Source organism: Grammomys surdaster, unplaced genomic scaffold (genome assembly GCF_004785775.1).
Source record: "Grammomys surdaster isolate TR1022 unplaced genomic scaffold, NIH_TR_1.0 133, whole genome shotgun sequence".
NCBI lineage: Eukaryota > Metazoa > Chordata > Mammalia > Rodentia > Muridae > Grammomys > Grammomys surdaster.
Window position 1 is genome coordinate 15,099,948 of NW_021604591.1, and position 19,436 is coordinate 15,119,383.

General features: G+C 45.4%; 2 protein-coding genes across 4 annotated transcripts in view; one reads left to right on the top strand and one right to left on the bottom strand.

Annotated features, from left to right (window-relative positions):
* Positions 1-1,148, top strand: part of Tex37 (testis expressed 37) — a 5,567-nt gene extending 4,419 nt beyond the window's left edge. The window contains exon 4 of one of the 2 annotated variants that reach the window (XM_028762515.1): positions 536-1,148. In XM_028762515.1, the coding sequence (XP_028618348.1) occupies positions 536-958 (423 nt within the window). In that variant the 3' untranslated portion in view covers positions 959-1,148. The remainder of the gene's footprint in view (positions 1-535) is intronic. The other variant, XM_028762516.1, reaches the window with a different exon arrangement.
* A 14,808-nt stretch (positions 1,149-15,956) lies between these two features.
* Positions 15,957-19,436, bottom strand: part of Eif2ak3 (eukaryotic translation initiation factor 2 alpha kinase 3) — a 59,062-nt gene continuing 55,582 nt past the window's right edge. For both annotated transcript variants that reach the window (XM_028762343.1, XM_028762344.1), the window contains 2 exons: positions 18,856-18,918; positions 15,957-17,129 (listed from right to left, as the gene is read on the bottom strand). In XM_028762343.1, the coding sequence (XP_028618176.1) occupies positions 16,929-17,129; positions 18,856-18,918 (264 nt within the window). In that variant the 3' untranslated portion in view covers positions 15,957-16,928. The remainder of the gene's footprint in view (positions 17,130-18,855; positions 18,919-19,436) is intronic.

Here is a 19,436-nt window from a genome sequence, read left to right on the forward strand (position 1 = left end):
CCCCCTCTCCCTCTCCCTCTCCTTCTTCTTTTTAAATAAATAGAATTACTTGAGCTGGGGAGACAATTCATTTAATAAAGTGCTTGCTGCACAAGAATGAGGACCTGAGTTTGATCCCTAAAGCCCCCATAAAAAGCCAGGCGTAGTGGCATGGCTTATCCTCCCAGTGCTAGAGAGACAGACAGGCACATCCCTGGAACTTATTGGCTATATAGTCTAGCCTGGTGGGCAGCAGTGAGTCTCTGTCTCCAAAGATAAGGTTCCTTAGAAACAATACATGAAGTTGATCTCTAGCATCCACACGTACAGCTGTGCACACGACCATCCTCCCCCAGCACGTACATGTGCAGGCACACAAACAAACAAAAGTATTTGGGGAGCTGGGAACAAGACCTGGGTCCCCTGTAGGAGCAGCCAGTGCTCCCAACCTTCAGGTCGTCTCTCCAGGCTGGAACTTAACGTTTTTAAAAGTAGTGTAGATTTCGTGAGGGGCTCTGCCTCAGCGACTTTTTCAGTCTTCTCCTTGTTTCTATAGCAGGCCAAGCTTGACGCTCAGCTCCAGAACAAAGAGTTTTACCGGCCCAAGCCCAGCCCCAACCCCAGGCTGGAGGATGGGTATCCTGCTTTCAGAAGACCCTACATGACTGCCTTAGACTTGGGAGTCCCTGGCTTCTTCCCACCACAAGACCGGGTACCTGCTAGGAAGGATGACTGCAGGTTTACCACCACCTGCCATTACGCTTACCCAGCCTCCCTGGCGCTGTACCTGGCCCAGCATGACCCCTACTGGCTTCACCAGAGGGCAGAATTCCCGTGCCTCATGGAACCAGAGCGGCAGCCTGCTCCAGAAGTGGGCAAAGGCTACCTTCTACTCCCTGGCTGTCTCTGTGTTCATCAGCAGAGAGTCAAGGTCCCCATCTTGAATAGGTGGGGCCCCTTGATGCCATTTTACCAGTAGACATGCGAGAATACCCGCTGTTTCAATGTATAACGGAATTCCATGCCAACGCTCATAGAGAAGGCACCAAAAAATAAACCGGGAAAGATGTTCCTATGCCAAGGGCTCTTGTTTCATCATAATCCGGGCCTCATCTCGGGGCAAAGGGAGGGAAGGAAGGAGGGAAAATTTGTGTGTGTGCTGAATCGAAATTGGTGTCATTTTATTTTTTCTACCCTTTGGGGTGTGCATAGAATGTATGTGTATGTGTGTGAGTGGTGGCATGTGTTCACATGTGGAGGTCAGAGGACAACCTCAGCCCTCTTAAGATAGGGTCTCTTCTGTTGTGTGCTATGGCTTACCCCAGAGGAGCCGGTCACTAGCTTAGGGAGTGGGGGTTGGGAGGAGTGTGTGTTCTGCCTTTGCTTCCCATCCAGCTGTGAGAACACTGGAGTGAAAGCTGTGCTATTGCACATAGCTTTACATGGGTTCTAGGGGGAATTCAAACTCAGGTCCTCATGCATACACAGCAAGCACTTTATGCCTGAGCCACCTCCCTCCCCACCCTGCTCTCAGTGAGAGTCGGTTTTTGTTGTCATTGTTATTTGTTTGTTTGGTGGAGGGCAGAGGTGGATGGGGGCCAGTGAGACTGCCCAAAGGGTAGAGGCATCTACCACCAACCCTGACTACCTGAGTTCAGTCTGGGACCTACATGGTGGAAGGCGAGAACTGACTCTTACCTTCATACACATACTATGGCATGAGCAAGCACGTACACGCACAGGCACACGCACATGCACACGCACACTGGAGGCTAGACTGGAGTGGAGACTGCCCGGAGGCCCTGATGATGGGAAGTGGACATTTTGGCCTCACCTGGCCATGCCCGGTCACTTGACATTCCTTCTGTATGTCTGTGGTCAACCTGGGAGATGAAATTATTTTTTTGCCATTCCAGAATGTACTTTGCTAAGGGGAAACTTGAGATATTCTTAGATTCTGTAATTCTTCTGCCTGATACCCTTAAGTGACTTGTTTTCTGCAAGCCATCTGAGGTATAGGGAGACCTGTGCTGTTAACAAATGTGCTGGCGTGAGTTACCAGACCTTGCAGCCCTCCTGACCCCAGCGTTTGACTTTTTCCTTTTGTTTTTGCTTTATTATTTTTTTTTGTTCCTCTCTCCCCTCCCCCCGACCTTGGACCCTGTCCAGAACCCTGATATACCTCTCCTTCCTCCTCCTTCTTTTTAAGGATTTATTTATTTACTATGTATACAGTGTTCTGCCTGCATGTATGTCTGAGCATAAGATCTCATATAGAGGGCACAAGATCTCATTATAGATATTTATGAGCTACCATGTGGTTTCTGGGAATTGAACTCAGGTCCTCTAGAAGAGCAGCCTGTGCTCTTAACCTCTGAGCCATCTCTCCAACACTCTCCTTCCTTCTTCTTTGACTGAGGTACACTCATTGTGGGCATATTCTTAGCCATGATAATCCTGTGTGTTGCTCCATAACAGGAACCATAGTCCCCTGTGGTTGTCAAGGAGACTAGAAGTGGATTTCACGAACTATCATCTATTTGTCTCCTTCTGTCTGGTCCATCCATCCATCTGTCCATCTGTTCTATCCATTCCATCCTAGCACCCTAGGATGGGATTTGGTATGCAGCACTCACATCAGAAAGAAAGCCTTCCAGGAGCTTCACCCACTGGCAGCTCAGCGTGTGTGCACCTGGGGTAGAGTCAGTCAACTCAAGTCAGGGAGGTATTTAGTGGAAGGGGCTAACTGCTCCAGGTACCCACCTGCTCGCCAGGTCCCTCTCCCAAGCTCTCCTCACAGTATTCGGGCCCACCCTCTCGCATCTGTTTCTCCAATGATTGAGTTGTTTGTACATGTTTGCTTGGATGAATTTCCTCAACTTGTGCGTACCGCAACTGTCATTGTCCCAGCCTTTCCCCCAGAGTCTGTCATCCCCAGGTACCCAGTCTGAGTCTTTCGTTTCCCTTAACCGGTTCTTTATACCAACAGTTCCTGGCGCCACTCCTCGCTGGGCTGGAGTCAGATTCCTGACACAACTGGGAGAAGCGATATAGCATTCCTTTATTTATGCTCTTTGCAAACTCAGAGGCCACGCTGTGCTCCGACTTCAGGCAGACTCAGGTGGAGATGGGTGGGTGGGTGGTGACTGACTCACAAACTAGCTATGCCCTGCCTCCCGGGGATGCTCCGCAGTCTGAGGTCAAAGTCCTGGAAGGACGGAGATAATCCCAGCTCTTTTTCCACTATCCCAACCCAACCCCTCCTCTATCTAATAGGAACTACAGGGAAGTCCCTACCCCTTCCTCTGTCCTCTGACTCCCCTCCTTTCTTCAAGGACAATTCTCAACTGCTTCAATAACAACCATATGCATAATGGGTTGGCATCATCTAACCGTGGATGCTAGTACCTGCTTGGCAGGTGCATACTGACTATCTCACCTGGTTTTCTTTGCAGCAGGTTTTACTAGGCTGGGTTTTATTTGTTTGTTGAGACAGGATTTCAGCTCTTGCTGGCTGGGAACTCACTATATACACCAGACTGGTCTGGAATTGATAAAGATTGGCTGGAAACTACTTCCTGAGTGCTGAGATTAAAGCCGCGTCCAGCGAGCACCCCACAAAAGTCGACTGGTCTTTGCAAATCTGTGCCCTTTCTCTTTCCTGCCTCTTCCGTTTTCACCCCCTACCCCTGTGGAAACCTGAGACTAATCAAAGGAAACTGTTCCCTTTCCATCCAACCAGACAGAAGGACACTCAGAGTTCTGCAGATGTGCATGAGGTTTTTTGGGGGGTGGGGTGACATGTGGTGGGTGTGGCTCTTTAATTCACAGTTTAGCCATCACATCTCCACACGAACCCTGGGAGAATGCACTCATTTTCGAGCTGAGGGTAGTGAACTCTGGCTTCATTGTGAGTCTCTGTTGAACTCCAGGTATGTGTGAGATCCTACAAGTCAAGTCTCTTATTTAAGTCTTCACACTATGTTATTTGCCGTAGTGGATATAGATTAGAGAGCTGAAAGACAATTGTAAAGAAGAATCCAGAAGCTGTGATTCCAGAAGACACTGTCCTGTCACCTGTCACTCCTGGAAAAAAAAAAGTCCTCAGGGATTTTGAGAAGCAAGATGTGGACTTGTTATGCAAATATGGGTAACAGAGAGGCAGGTGGGTTATTACAAGCTACTGCACTTATGCTAGCTATGTGACTTGTTCCTTGGCATATAAAACAGCAACTGAAAATAATTGTTTTTTTACCAAGAACCTAGGTAAAATTAGAGGTCATGTCAAATTCTATAAAACAGTACAAATCTGAGATCACTTAAGACATTGTAAATATTTCCTTCCTCCTTGTTTGTGTGTGTGTATGTATGTATGTGTGTGTGGTGTGTGTGTGTTGATGTGGGTTGATGTGGGTTTTTGAGATAGACACTCAGGTAGCTCTAGCTGGTCTCAGAATTTTTTATGGAACCAAAACTAGTTTTACATTTCTGAACCTTCATTCAGTGGCACGTGGATGTAATCCCGGCAGGAGCAGGTGAGTTTGAGGCCAGCCTGGTCTTCGTATTGAGTTCCAGATCAGCCAACCAGACATAGTGATACTCTTTTCTGTAAGTAAGTGAGTGAGTGAGCGAGCGACCGGGCAGGTGGGCAGGCAGGCGGGTGGGTAAGTAAGTAAATAAATACGATTCCAGAACTTCTGCCTCCACTTCCCAAACGCTTGGGTTCCAGGTGTGAAAACACCCAGTCCTGGTTTTGTCATTTTATTCAGTTGCCATGATTGGCAGGTGGTAGAACACAAAGTAGTCCACAAACTATTATATTTTTGAAGGGAAGTTCCCCCCCACCCAAGGAGAAGTTTAGGAATAGCTCCTATAAACACTCTATACCTGTGACAACAATTTCATCTACAGGAAACTATGTTGATTGGTTGCTATCACAATGTTCCACCCCCCCAGAAACTTGTATTTGCCATTTATCGTCCTAAAATACCATTTAAAAATTCCACGTCTGCTGCTGACTCGTTGGATACACTATTCACAGTGTGAATGTCCCTTTATCCAGCTGCTGAGTGATTCTTTAGCAGATCCTTGAACCAGGAGATGTCTTCTCTTCCCCTTAGCTTCCAAGTCAGAGGAGGCGAACACTGTCAGGTTCCTGCTGGGAGGCCCCAGAGCCCTGGACTTGCTACACTTTGCAACTCTAGTTTCTTTCTATGCTCCTGGGACTGACAAGAAGGATATTTTGACTAAAGTTGCCATCATCTCTGATGATAGGGTTTCTTGGCACAATTTTAAAGCTAACTTTAGGCAGACCTTGGAGCCCGTGATGAGATAGCTCAGCACCTAAAGTGTTTGCTGCCAGTTGAGAGAACTGCACACGTCACGAATCCATTTGCCTCCACACATAAACATATGCACACAGAAAATTTATTTCTAAAAATTGTATACTGCTGGGCAAAGGTGGCACACTTAAGTCCAATCCTTGGGTGGCAGAGGCCTGGTCTACAGACCAAGTTCCAGGACAGCCAGGGCTACACAGAGAAACCATATCCATAGAACTAAAGAAAACAATGTATCTATTTTGCGGGGGTGGGGGTGGGCACATGCCACGGTGAGTGTATGGAGGTCAGGAGGTAACTTGGTGGAGTTGGTGTTTTCCTTCTACTACTTGAAGCCCAAGGATCAAACTCTGGGCAGCAGGTGCCTTTTCCCAGAGCCATCTTGCCAGCCCAACAATAAAAATAAATAAATGAACAAGAGTTAAAATCACTTAAGAAGGCAGCGAGTACTTCCAAAGTGACAAGCCCCTCCCCCCAACCACCACCCCGCCCCATGAAGTCCCTCACAACTGAACATGAGGAGCTGTAGAGCCCTCTCTGCCTTGGGTTGCTGGGGCCTTTACTCCCTTAGCTGCTGGACAGGGATGCCTCTCAGCTCCTGCTCCCTGGCTTTCTGGCCTTTTTCAGAGTAGGTTAATGTTGTGGCCTCCTGTTGGCTTCCTGTCTGGAACTCTCTCTCCCTCTCCTCAACCCACTTCTTTATTCACCGTGATGACCTTAAAATTGCTCCTTGTATTGTCTCCAGTTTAGAGACTTCTGACAGTTTCCCATCTGCTAGCCAAATACCAACACCCTCCCCCCCCCAATCCTGAGACTGGCTTTTACTAAGGGAATCCTTGACCAGGCATAGCAGTACACACCTGTAATCCTGATATTCAGGAAGCTGAGAGAAGATTGAAAGTTAGATGCTAGCCTGGGATATACAGCAAGACTTTATCTCTCTCTTAAAGGGGACACTACCATTCTTTCTGTCCCCAAACCATAATTGGCATTTTTAGTATAAAAGCCTGGGCTTGGGCAGTTCCAAGAGGGTAGGCTTGAGTACAGGTCCTACTATGTCAATTAGAGTTGAATAATGGACAGTGTAAAGTAGGTCTACAGTAGGTAAAGATGCTTGCCACCAAGCCTGATGACCTGAATTTGATTCCGGGACCCACATGGTAGAAAGAGGAAACTGATTCCTGTAAGTTGTCCTCCAGCATCTGTATGTGTACAGTGTCATGGGCGAATCCCTGCTCCAATATTAAAACAACAAAAACAAGTTTAAAAAAATGAGTAATAGTGAGAAGTAGAAAGGAGATCTATTCAGTGTGGCGACATTGGGAAGAGGCCACTAGCCAGTGACCCCCAAGTCCAGGAGGCTTATGTTTTCGATAATATCTCAGGTATGGGGTGCAGTGGAGGATCTGTCCTTGCAGCTGCTGCTCTTTCTAGAATTCCAGGTGACCCAAAAGCAGGGATGATGATGTATCTCTATGCCTTCAGCCAAAGTACTCAGAATGAAGGTGGAGGTGCCTGCCTTCTCTTCTGCTTTTAGTGACCTTGCAGTCTACGCCATGAATCAGTGGTTTTAACAAACGCAGCTTCAGGTGTCTGTTTCAAAATGGCATCCTCTTATGCAAGACTTATTCTAGAAACTCAGGCATCATGACCTCCTCACCTATGGTCATCTCTAGTGTCCAGACCTCACCTCAGTTGAGTGTCAACTCTTAAATCATTCCTCTTCTCTTTAGCCTTCCTACAGAAGGTTACATTTTGTACTTCACCCAGTCTTTGTTTTCCTTCAACTTTTCTTCTTTTAAAGATTTGTTTTTATGTACATGTGTGTGTGTGTGTGTGTGTGTGTGTATGTGTGTATGTGACTTGTAAGGTGCCCACAGGAACCAGAAAAGAGGATCTGATTACCTGGTTGCAGGTGTTTATGAACCAACCGTGTTGGGGGGCTAGAGTTACAGGTGTTTATGAACCAACTGTGTGGGTGTTGGCAAATGACCTTGGGTTGTCTGGAAGAACAACAAGCACTCTTACACCTAAGCTATCTCTCCAGGCGTCCATAACTCTCTCTTTCCATTTTCTTTTTACTTAACTAATTAGTTAAATGTACACTGGCGTTTTTCCTAGATGTGTGTGCAAAGGTCCTGTGAAGGTGTTTGTGTGAGGGTGTCAAATCCTCTGGAGCTGAAGTTACAGATAGTTATGAGTTACAATATGAGTGTTGGGAATTGAGCCCAGGACCTCGGAAAGAGCAGTCAGTGCTCTTAACCACCAAGCCATCTCTCCAGACCTCTTTTCTTTTTCTTTTTTTTTTTTTTAAGTTTGGCTTGGTTTGGTTTTTGAGACAGGGTTTCTCTGTGTAGCCCTGGCTGTTCTGAACTTGCTCTGCAGACACCTGGCTGGATTTAAACTCAAAACTCTTTCCATGTCTGCCTCCCAAGTACTGGAGTTAAAGTCCTGGGACACCATACTCAATAGCCACATTTTTTTTTTTTTTTAAATCTCTCTGGAGCATGTAGAAGAACAAAGGAAGAGAAGAGAACTAACTCTTTTGCAGTCCTTTGGGGGTGGGGGCTGAGGAAATGACTAGGGTTCTGGGTTACTTCCTGTGTTTTTTTTTTTTTTTTTTTTTTTTTTTTTTTTTTTTTTTTTTTTTTTCTTTTTTTTTCTTTTTTTTTTTTTTAATTTCTTTTTTTTTTGAACATGAAATGCTTTTTTATAGCATGTTTTACAAGGGGAGGGGGTAAGAGGGTCCAGGTGGTGGAAAAGTACAAAATCTTCTTGGCCTGTGCCTTGAAACATGTCATGGTCTATATGGTACACTGCCTTGAATTATGATCTACCTGCAGTTCTTCAGAAGATATGGTACACTGCTTGAGTTATGGTCTCCCTGCTATTCTTAAGAAGACATGGTACTCTGCTTTGAGTCTATCTGCAGTTGCTAAGCAGGATCTTGCAGCTGCCAAGCTTCAGAGGACATTGTGCAGGTGGGGAAAGGTAGGGGGTAAGGGTAAGGGCGAGGGTCCTGGCTTCTGGCATCTCCCCCTTCTCTGTTTAGTTAGAGAAGGCGTCTTATGTTCAATCCCAACTATGTGAGTTTTGAATTTGGATGTCTAATTATGGGGGGTCTTAGACAAGTTCACAACCCCAAAACACTGATGTGAGACAAGTCACATCGATGGTCGAAGGCTTTAGGCTGTCGACGATGGGCAACGCCAAGGGACTCTGATGTGGGTGAAAGGAGGGTGAGAGCCCTGTCTTAGGCCATGTAGGCTGCACCCACTCCCAGCACCACGCACTCCTTTTCGGCTGCATTGGGTGGGCCCCTGGGAAGTGGACCTACAATAATCCCGTCATTGGGCTAACTCACAGCCATCCTAGTCTCTTGTAAATGTTCAAGTTACCAACCATTTGTCAGTTTGGGGTGTAATATTGTCATAAAGGAAGGCTCCCCAATGTTAGCGGCCATATCAAGGGTGGCCTTGGTTTAGGAAAAAGCCAATTTTTGTTGTGGTGATCAAGAGGCCAAGCTCTCTAGCGAGAGAAATGAGGGCAAAGCCAGGCATACCAGGAACCCTTCTGGAGGGCGTGGAAGTCTAGGGGTCGACCGTAGGGGGAGGCAGGGGAGCTGACAGTTGAGTCAGTCTCCTGCGGAGTCACTTCTGGATCCTCTGCAATTTTCAGCTGATGGTAATGAACTTCAACTGCCTTCTTGATGGCAGCATCAACCTGGTTCCGTGGGCGACAGGTCACGGGCGATGATCTCTGTCTTGCTCTTCTACATGCTCTTGATGTCGTGCGCACATCCTCTCAATGAGGGTCCGTCCGGATAGGTCCGTGTTTCTATCTCTGTTGTTTTAAGTCACTACACACAAGGAGTTAGTTGATCAAGTGATTTGTTGAAACTGACTCTCATGTTGCCCAGACTGGTCTCAAATTTGCTATGTGATAGTGACTTCGAAGTCCTGATTTTCATGCCTCGGTCTCTAGAGTGCTCAGGTGACAGCCATGTGCTTGGCTCTGCATGAAGAATTTAAATGTCCGTGGCAAACATGCTCTTGGACTTGGTGTGGGTGGATTTTGCAAAGTATAGCCTATAGAGTTTTGTTACCTGTGAATGAGTTAATTGAGGCCAAGGAATAACACTACATGAAGGAAGTCTGGATCTTCAGCTGTAGAAGTGTTCTTGGTGGAGATGAGCCCTGGTGTGGCATTTACTGTGTTTGTAGGAATAGAATCCTAGAAAAGGCTCCACAAAACTCTGCTTGAGGATGTAGATGCAGGGATAGCAGAAGTTCTTAAGGTGGACCAGAGGACATGCAGAGTCCCACTGAGACCTTTTCCAGGAGTCAGATTGAGTGACATATGGCTGTTTGTTCCATTTCTGTAGAGAAAAACCAAACCAGTGCAAGAGCACTTGTAAATGTATCCCCAGGAAAAGTAGACAGAAGGGAGAGGATGGTAGAGGGGAGGGGAGAGAAGAGGGAAAGGAGGGGAGGAGAGTGGGGGAGGGCAATCCCATCCTGAAAACGAGTAGATATTTCTAAAATCTGTCCTGGTTGTCCTGATCGCACCAGCACTCAGTTCTGGACCATTAGCCTCTGGGAGTTGATTTATGAAGATGCAGACATGTCCTTGTGGTGTAGGGTCCAGCAGGTGTCTGTGTCTCTGAAGGATGCTGGGTGGGTGAACACAAGTACCATGTGGGGAAAAATATTATAGGCCACAGTTGTGGAGTCCCAGTGGGTTTCTACGCTGCAGCAGGTCCCACATGCACGAGGAGGTCTAGGGTTCCCGAGGCTGGGGGCTTTGGTGGTGGCAGGCCCCAATGACACAAGGACGTCCTTGGTTCCAAAAGGGTTTATTGTCATGGCATATGGTAGATGGATCTGGCTCCCCACCCCCCCCAAAACTCACGCCAGTCCTGAGTTAGATAGGGAGGGAGAAAGGGGGAGGATCTGGGGAGGCATGCTTAATTTGCTCCACCCTCTGGCCTTCATTTTAGTATGTAAATCCCTAGGGCCTGAGGCCTCTAGTCACGCCCTCTATCTGTGTACTTTGGGAGGGGCTGTAATGGCTGGCCTATGTGACTGAACAATGTAATTCTATGGAGACTAGACTGCTTTTCAGGACCCTGGGTTCTGGAGGCACTCCGAACTCCTGCCGGTTCTCACAAAGAGTCTCGGGGTTCTAGGCAACTGCCCAACCGTGACCCAGAATACCCTTAGGCAGTCCCACAGTACCAGGTCATTTCTTTTTATTTAAATGAAAACACATTAGAAAAGTTTCAGAGTTTAAAACTTTTTACTGTCCTCCCCCTCCCCCCGCCAGGCAACCCCAGGCAGGTACTGTCTTGGATCTTGCTCTGTAGATAAGGCTGGCCTCAAACTCAGAGATCAACCTGCCTCTACCTCTTGAGTACTGGGATTAAAGATAATCATGCATCACCACCACTCAGCAATAGTCTGTCTTTGACATTAGAGATCTCAATTTTTTCCTACTGTGGACCAGGTATGTGCATCATACCTAGCTTTCCCTCCTTTGTATTTGAGAGAGGATTCTGTTTTATAGTTTAGGTGAGCCCCAGACTTATATAACTTAAGTAGTTACTCAGGAAACACTTCAGTCTCCTGAGTGTGGGGATTATAGGTATGAACTGCATGCCCAGGTTCTCTGCTCCTTTTTGGGGATGGCTTTTTAAAGCAAGCTTCTCCTAAACACTAATCTTGGGACATTGTTTTTTTTAATGCAGCGTTGAGTTTAGTGCCAGCTAGACACTACAGTATAAACCTTCCTGTACTTTCTTTGGTTGTCCTTAGAAAGTTTGGACACAGTGAACACATATTATATTGGTCAGAGAGATTCATGGTTTCTGAGTCCTGTTGAGTGACCATTCAAGATGGTGTGGTTTACACAGCAGAATGCATGAGGTACACTTGTGTGACTGCTTTTGACAGATGGGGATTTTTTTCAGGCATTGTTGATTCTGGCTTTATTACATGAATGTGTCTTTGATATTGTCTGCCCAGGTCCCAAGTGAGGGGCTTGTGTGAGAGCGGGGCAATGGTAGAATTGCAGCTCTTTTTTGTTGTTTTGTTTTTGAGGACAGGGTTTCTCTGTGTAGCCTTGGCTATTGGGGAACTCTCTCTGTAGACTAGTCTGGCCTCAAACTCAGAGATCTGCCTGCCTCTGCCTCACCACTACCCGACTATGGAATTGCAGCTCTTCATATAAAAAATTGTTAGTTACAGGTGTCTGGGTGCTGTGTTAGGAAACAGATGTGGAAAGCATGGGGACCAGTGTGAACCTACATGTTCCAACACATTCCTGGTCTTGAAGGACAGGCTCTCAGATCCAATTCTTGAGATGGCTTCCTGCATAACCTTCCCTGTTTCGATACCTGTTTCCTATGGGTAGTACTTCTCAACAGTCTGTATTAAGTCACCTCAGCCAGGTGAGTCTGGCTCCTGAACCAGCAGCCATCAATTCAACCAGTGAAGTAGAATGCCTAGGAGTAGCTGTGGGGGTGAGGTCTCAAAGATGGGGATGGGCAGGACCGACACCTAGATTAATTCAAATGGAGGCAGTAAGTCCTGAGATGGCTCCCAGCCCCAGCTATAAGATAAGGTGAATTCTGCAGATTTCAGGATTCTTTCTTATTCAGGTTGTAAGCCCATAAGGCTTTTGAAACTCCCTCAATGCCAGGATTCCCAGTATCAGTGCTGATGTTGCTGAGACTCTCTTCCACCCTTACCCATGCAGAGGGGACACTCCCTCTTCTTGTCCATCATGGCTGGCAGGTGCCAGGTGGTTTGATTTCCTTGCTGTGCTCTGCATTCTGTAAGCTTTTTTGTTGTCTCCTGTTGCACTCCAGTGCTCTCTGTAACCACCTTTACAGGCAGCCATGTACCTTGGTTTTGTTGCCTAGGTTTTTCTTTATGAAGGAGCAGGTGAATGGGTTCATTGGTCACCCATTCATCCTTTGGCTCCTGACAGCTGCATCTGTTCTAGTGTTAGGTTCTTCCATCTTCTGTTGGAGATTGGTTCTAATGCTTTGATTTAATCATGAATCTGCATGTCCAAACGCTGAAGGTCCTTGTCCCCAGTTGGTTTTTGATCAATCAATAAAGATGCTAGTCACCAATACCTGGGCAAAGGGAGATGGGGTGGGACCTTTAGATTTGTGTGGGCTAGGAACTGAGAAAAAGGAGACAGAGAATGCCATGACTAGGGGTTGGGGGGTGGGATGGGACACAGGAGCTGCAGGAGAGAAAGCCAACTAGCCATGTGAGAATTCAGGTGGGTGGCCACTATCTACTTCCCCGATTTGGCCTGGGGTAGCAGGGGAAGGTTTAGGAGTGCATAACCTTTGAGGCAGCCAAGGCATTTAAAAATTAACTGGTGTATGTGTGTGTGTCTTCCATTCTTGAATCCAGATAGCTCCTGGGTGAGTGTGTGAGTTCGACCTGCTGGGAGCCAAAGCAGTGTAGCTAAAACTCCATGCTACAGTCTTCACTATGTATACAGCCAAGGCTTCATGCAGTATTGTAGGGTAGTAAGGAAGGCCTTCCCTTTGGAGACCTCAGTGACTAACAGAGACAGCTCACTCATGACAAACACTCAACTGCAGACTGACTTAAGCCTAATCACTAGTACAACGAGCTACATTGCTTCTCTCTCTCTCTCTCTCTCTCTCTCTCTCTCTCTCTCTCTCTCTCTCTCTCTCTGTGTGTGTGTGTGTTCATGTGTCTGTCTGTGTCTAGAAAGCAATTGTGTTTTAAGTGAGAGGATCTGGAGTCAGAGGGCTCTAGCTCTAGACTATTTCTGACCATCATTGTGAACTTGCTAGGTGTTGCTGGCTTGTTTCCTTAACTGTCCCACCCTCAAGCCTTTGATTCTGAAGGTACTCAGCAAAGGCATACCAGGATTAAAAATGACACAAGGGCTGGTTATAACATGTAAGAATTTGTAAAATCACAGACAATTCAGAACAGGAGTGTGGACAAATTATTGACTGGAAATCAGAATGTCTGGGGTTTGATCCAACCTGCTCTGGTTTTGTGATCTTGGGTAAACCATGTGACCTTTCTGCATGGGAGTTCGTTTGGTCATGAGTAGACTGGTGGTCACTAGTTCTCAGCTGTTGTGAGGATCAAAGTCATGAGTGGCTTAGACCAGGAAGAAATGAACTAGTTGCCTGGCATAAAAACGAAATAGGAAGCAGCAGCTGGATCAAGCTTCTGAGGAGACAGAACAAGGCTGGCTGGGGGCCAAGCAGAACCATGAGCAGAGCTGCCATTAGTGTGAGTCTAATACGATCAAGATACCTTGGAAGCACTTTCTCATGTCACAAGCTGCTCATGACTGTGTGGAGATGGAACTATTTGTAAGATAGAAAACATACCTTTTTTCATTGTGACAAAGTACCTGAGATTTATTTTGCCCCATGATTTTGGTTCATAGTCACTTAGCCCCATTGCTGTGGACAGAACACCATGACAGAGAGTGTGGTCAAGTAGAACTTCTCACTTCATGGTAGCTAGGAGGCCAGAGACATAACGTACCCTTTAAATACACACCTGTATAAGTCTAATTCCTCCAATCAGCTCTCACCAACAGTCCATTAAAAAATGTGTTTGTGTGTGTGCCTGAGGGTATGTATGTACACCATATGTGTGCAGGAGCCCAAGGAAATGAGAAGAGGTCATTGGATCATTGCAGTTACAAGAGTCTGTGAGCTGTTATGTTGTTTGGAAGCAAACTTAGGTTTAGTGCTGTGAATCACTGAGTCATTTCTACAGACTCCAGTCCATCTAATTATGAACTAGCCCATTGATCAGATCCATGCCCTCATGAGCCAATCACTCTTCCAAACCTCCAAAGTTCTGCCTTTGAATGTCAGAGACAGAGCCTTCAATGAGCCCTTTGCCATGGACCCGCTACATGGCTGGGACTAGTTGGTTTGCATTTACCAGCCCAGAGTGCCACACTGTTTCGTGCTATCGACTTGACAGAATCTAGAATCACCTGGGAGATGGGCCCCTGAGCATTCTGTGGAGAATTATCTTGATTGGGTTTATTGATATGGGAAGACTCATCTTAATTTGGGGCAGGAGTATTCCTCGGTAGGCAATCCCGGTCGGCTGGTATAAAATAGAGACAGAAAACTGGGCACTAGCTAGTCCTCCCTGCTTTCTGATGCAGATGTGATTCGACCAGCTACCACACACTCCTTCCTGATCACTTGAAATCCACTACTGTGGATTGTTCCTTGGGACTGTGAGCCAGTTTCTCCTCATTTCTTGGAGTTGCTTTAGTCTTGAGTATTTCAAGAAGTATATCTCAGCAACAGGAAAAGAAAAAGTAAGACAGGCACAGTTGGGAATTAGTCCCGTTAGGAGTACACTGATGGACTTAATTAACAATGCCATCTTCCATTTTTCTGTGAGCTTTCCCTTTGGGGAATGGTCCTCTATACTCCCAGTCCTTGGCATGGGGAAGGGCACAGAAGCTATCTTTGATTATGAATCTTGTGAACTTGCCTTGGATAAGCTTAAGATCTAGGTTTCACGGAGCTGGAGAGAGCTCTGTAGTGGCTGGTGTTCTCTCACTAATTGTGTTACCCCAAAAAAACCTGTTTGCAGTGTCCCTAAAGGAAGCCTACCCCTAGCTGGCTCTGATTGGTAATAAAGAATTGCCCTACAGCCAATGGCTGGGCAGAGGGAGACAGGGAAGGACCTTTAGATTTGCACAGGCTAGGAACTGGAAAAAAGGAGATGGAGAATTATGATTCAGAGGGAGAGGGATCAGATTTAGAGCTGCAGAAGGAAAATCATCCAAAATGCAGATGAGAAGGAATGCAGCCCTCAGAAGAGCTGCCCAGAAGGAGCTAGGGCCACAAAGAGAAAATACAGAATTAGAGGGCATTAAGCCAGGATTACAGGAGGGAAATGTGTGCTAGGCACAGGGAGGATTAGAATTACTGCCCAGCTTTTGAGCTAGCCAAGGCAATTAAGAATTAACTGGCGTGTGTGTGTGTGTGTGTGTGTGTGTGCGCGCGTGTGCGCGCACGTGTGCACACATCTTCCATTCACAAATCCAGATATTTCCTGGGTGGGTGCATGTGTGCAACCCACCAGGAGCCAAAGTGGTGTAGCCTTTTACTGCTGTAGAGCTCAGCAGTTAAGAGCATTTGCTGCTCTTTCAGACGACCTGAGTTTGGTTCCCAGCACCCATATCCAGTTGTTTTACAACCATCTCCAGGAGACCTGGTGTCCTCTCTTCTAGCCACCACTGGTAGCTGTGCACATAGGGCAGATGTACACACATACACACATGTAAAAAGAAAAAAGGAAACTTAATAAAAACCTTTCAGAGCCCTATAATTCCATTTTGTAAGTTAGAAGATCATCATTTAAAACCTTTCTAAAATCACGCAATGCTGGTGCACACCTTTAATCCCAGGACTAGGGAGACAAATGAAGGCAGATCTTTGAGTCTGAGGCAGCCTGGTAAACAGAGTTCCAGACAGCCAAGACTACACAGAGAAACCTTGTCTTAAAAAATACCAAACATCAAAAGCAAACAAAACAAACAAAGAAGCCCCGCAAAAGGAAAAAAAACCTTCTCAAATTAAGAATCAACTATAATTTAAAAAAGTTTTATTAAATCATTTAGACTTGAAAGAAGTCATAATAGTTAACACACTTATGTGCATTCTGTACACCACCAACCCAAATGGATTGATTTCAGAATTTTTATAAATAAAAAATAAACATATTTACAGGAAAAAAATGAAAACATGTTAGCAAGTTGAGATGATTAAACTTATCTATAATCAGTTTGGGAGATGTACCCACTTGTAGTATTAGATTTAAGATAGGATTCTACTAGGATAAAAATTCCATAATTAAAGAAGTTAGCTGTAATAGATAATTCATTTCTTACTACACTATTTTTCTTTTTTAAAAAAAAACAACCCTCAAATCGGATCTTTTGACCAATACCTAAAAAGCTTCATTCTCCCATTATTGGAGGTAAAAAGTAGGAAAAAGCTCACAGTGTTCCCTAGACCCACCTAAAGAATGAAGCTAGTCACTGCTGCAGACTATGACACTATTGACATGAATGGCGACTGGCTTGTGCTATGTGCCTTCCAAAATAGTGCAGATGGGTCAATGCTCACCAGGGACAAAAGTGGAGTCAGCTTTCTAACAGTCACTTCAAAAATCACCCTTGTATCTCTAGAAAGCACGTTTCTAGAACATGTAGTCAGCATGTGAGAGGGTCTTTCACACTTTTGTGCTTTAAAGACATTTCCAGTTCAGATCATTTCAGGATCTCTTCTACCTCCTGGTGAATCGCGGAGGTTCTAAAGCTTGACCAGCTAGTCTTGGGACACCAATAAGAAACAAGTCCATGTGTTACTTACATAGCCCTTTCCTTGAAGTTCAGTTAAGATCAAACTGGGTTAGGCCAATAATCCACTCTGACCTAGAATAATTGGTCCCAAATCAAATTGATCAAAGCATAAAAATCTGAGTCCACCGCTGTGGAAAGCTGCATTCCTCCAGGTGGCTGCTCTGTCACCTCGAGGGTTGCTGGCCCAGCTGAAGGCTAGTTGCCAGGCAGTGGGCTGTAGGAACTGCTAGGCTGTCTGGAATGTTTTGTTCCGGATGAACTCATGGACCGGGACCGCTGTCTCAGAACCGTTTTCCCAGGAAGCTCCAGGTTTTCAAATACAGCATTTTCAATGATGTCTGTGGCTTCAGGCCGCTCTGTGGGGGATGGAGACAGCATGTCTTGAACCATCATATGCTGAAACATACAAACGGTTTTGTGTTAGAAGCTCTAGATTTAGATTATTAAGCAGTTCTTTAAGTCATGGAAAATAACAAACACATAGATGTATATGCATACACATACTCACTTGCTTACATGTATGCACTAGGCACATGCATATTCTCTGCCCCACCCCTCCCCGTACAGGAGCAAGAACACAGGGCTCTGCAAGTGGTAGGTATAAATGGTCTCTATTTAGTTACACCCTCAGGTCCAGCCAAACTTCTGTGTAACTGTCTTAGTGTGTGAACCCTATCTGATAAGACAGCTTTCACAGAAGCCCCACGGCAGCCATAGGGAATGACAGTAAAGAGCATGGCTGAGCTCCATCACTGCATGTGTGTGTAGAGGTGGCATGTGAGTGCTTGTGTGTGTGTGTGTATGGTGTGGCAGAGACTAAGGAGGCGCAGGTATCCTGAGCTCTGTCACTCTCTACCTTACTCCTTATTCTCTCACTGAACATGGAGCCAACAAGTCCTAGTGGTCCTCCTGTCTTTGCCTTCTACATTGCTAGAGTTAAATAATGTGTGTGCAGGCATGACCAACTGTGTGTGTGTGTGTGTGTGTGTGTGTTAGGGACTCAAACTTGGGTCCTCAATAAGCACTCTTACCCACTGAGTCATTTCCATGGCCCTTGCTGCCAAGCCTGATGACCTGAGTTGGCTTCTTAGGCCCCATGTAGTAGAGAGAACTAAACCCCTTAAGCTGTCCTTTAACTTCCATATGGTGTGCACACACATACATACATATATGCACATACACACAGACATGCACCCTCCCATACATAATAAATAACTACATTTATGAATAGGCAGCAGGTTGAATTTAACCTGTTAGCCTTGCTGTAGAGGCTACCTGGGTGTAAAAAGTGTTTTTTATAATGAAATGAAAGATTTTAGAATCACATCTTTGAGGCACAGATGTCACCTGATTTTTAAAATAGATTCATTTTATGAAAACATGTGAATTTACAATAATCTCAAAAGCATTTTTAAAGGCAAGATTTATCAATGTCTAAACATTAAAGTGATAAGCTTGTGGACCCACGCACACTATGGGAAATAAGTCACAAAATGAAATGATGTCACAGTGTACTTTTAACCTGAGGACTTCTAAATCTTCTACTAATCTTTTAAACCACCTACTGTGTGGCCTAACCCCCATCTGGAATGAAGAGCAACTGTGGCCCTCTGTTTAACAATAAGCCATTTTTAGACATCTCTGACCAAGTCACATAGAGTTAAGGTAACATGACTGCTCCTGTAAGGGTGCTGTATGAAGTCAGCCTCAGAGAAGGTGGCAGTGCAGCCTGACCTCTGCAGTCCTAACAAACGGATCTCCTAGATCAGTGCTCTCAACTTTCCTAATGCTGGATCCTTTGATATACAGTTCCTCACTTTGTGATAATCCCCCCTCAAAGTTATTTTGTTGCTACTTTATAAATTTAATTATGCTACAGTTATGAATCATAATGTAAATACCCATGTTTTCTAATGATCGTAGTCAACTCCTGTTTAGGTCTAAAGGAGTTGTGACACCCAGATTGATCACCATTTATCTAGAATGTTGGGTGTCTTATCTGAAAAGTCGAAGCTGACTAGCTGACTGCTAAGGACCTTTTGTGTTTAAGGATGTCTTAAGAACAATTTAAGCACTTAATACAATGAGAAATTTTAGAGAAGGAGCTGAAAATTATCCATACCTCTTGGGGATATTTCTGAGTGAACAGTGGTGGAAACTTGAGATTTCTTACATCAGTTAAAATCTAGAAAGAAAGAAAGCACTAGTTAATCTTTTAACTTTATTTTGTCGTACGTCCATTTCTCACACATGCTGGACAAGCACACTGACAACACCCCAGTCTGTCTTTTCCCTTCCTGTTTATTTTTATTAATGTGCTTGTGCCTGTGTGCGTATGCATGGGCACCCAGGCAGCCCAGGTGCTAGATCCCTAGAGTACAAGCAACTGTAAACTGCCTGTCATGTATGTGCTGGGAACTGAACAACTCCACAGATTTGATTCTTGATTCTTTATTTGGTTGGATCTCCTTTTTTGTTTTGTTTAGACAGAGCTCACTAGATAGCTAGCAGACTTGACTGGCCTGGAACTTACTCTGTATACCAAGCCAGCCTCCAACACACAGAGATCTGCTTTGTCTCTGCCTCCAAGTGCTGGGGTTAAAGGTGTACATTACCATGCCCAACTAGAACTGTCTGCCTGAAAATCGATGGTCATGATTTGTTCTGAGAAGGGAAAACCTAGCCATGTGTCCTTTGCCAGCA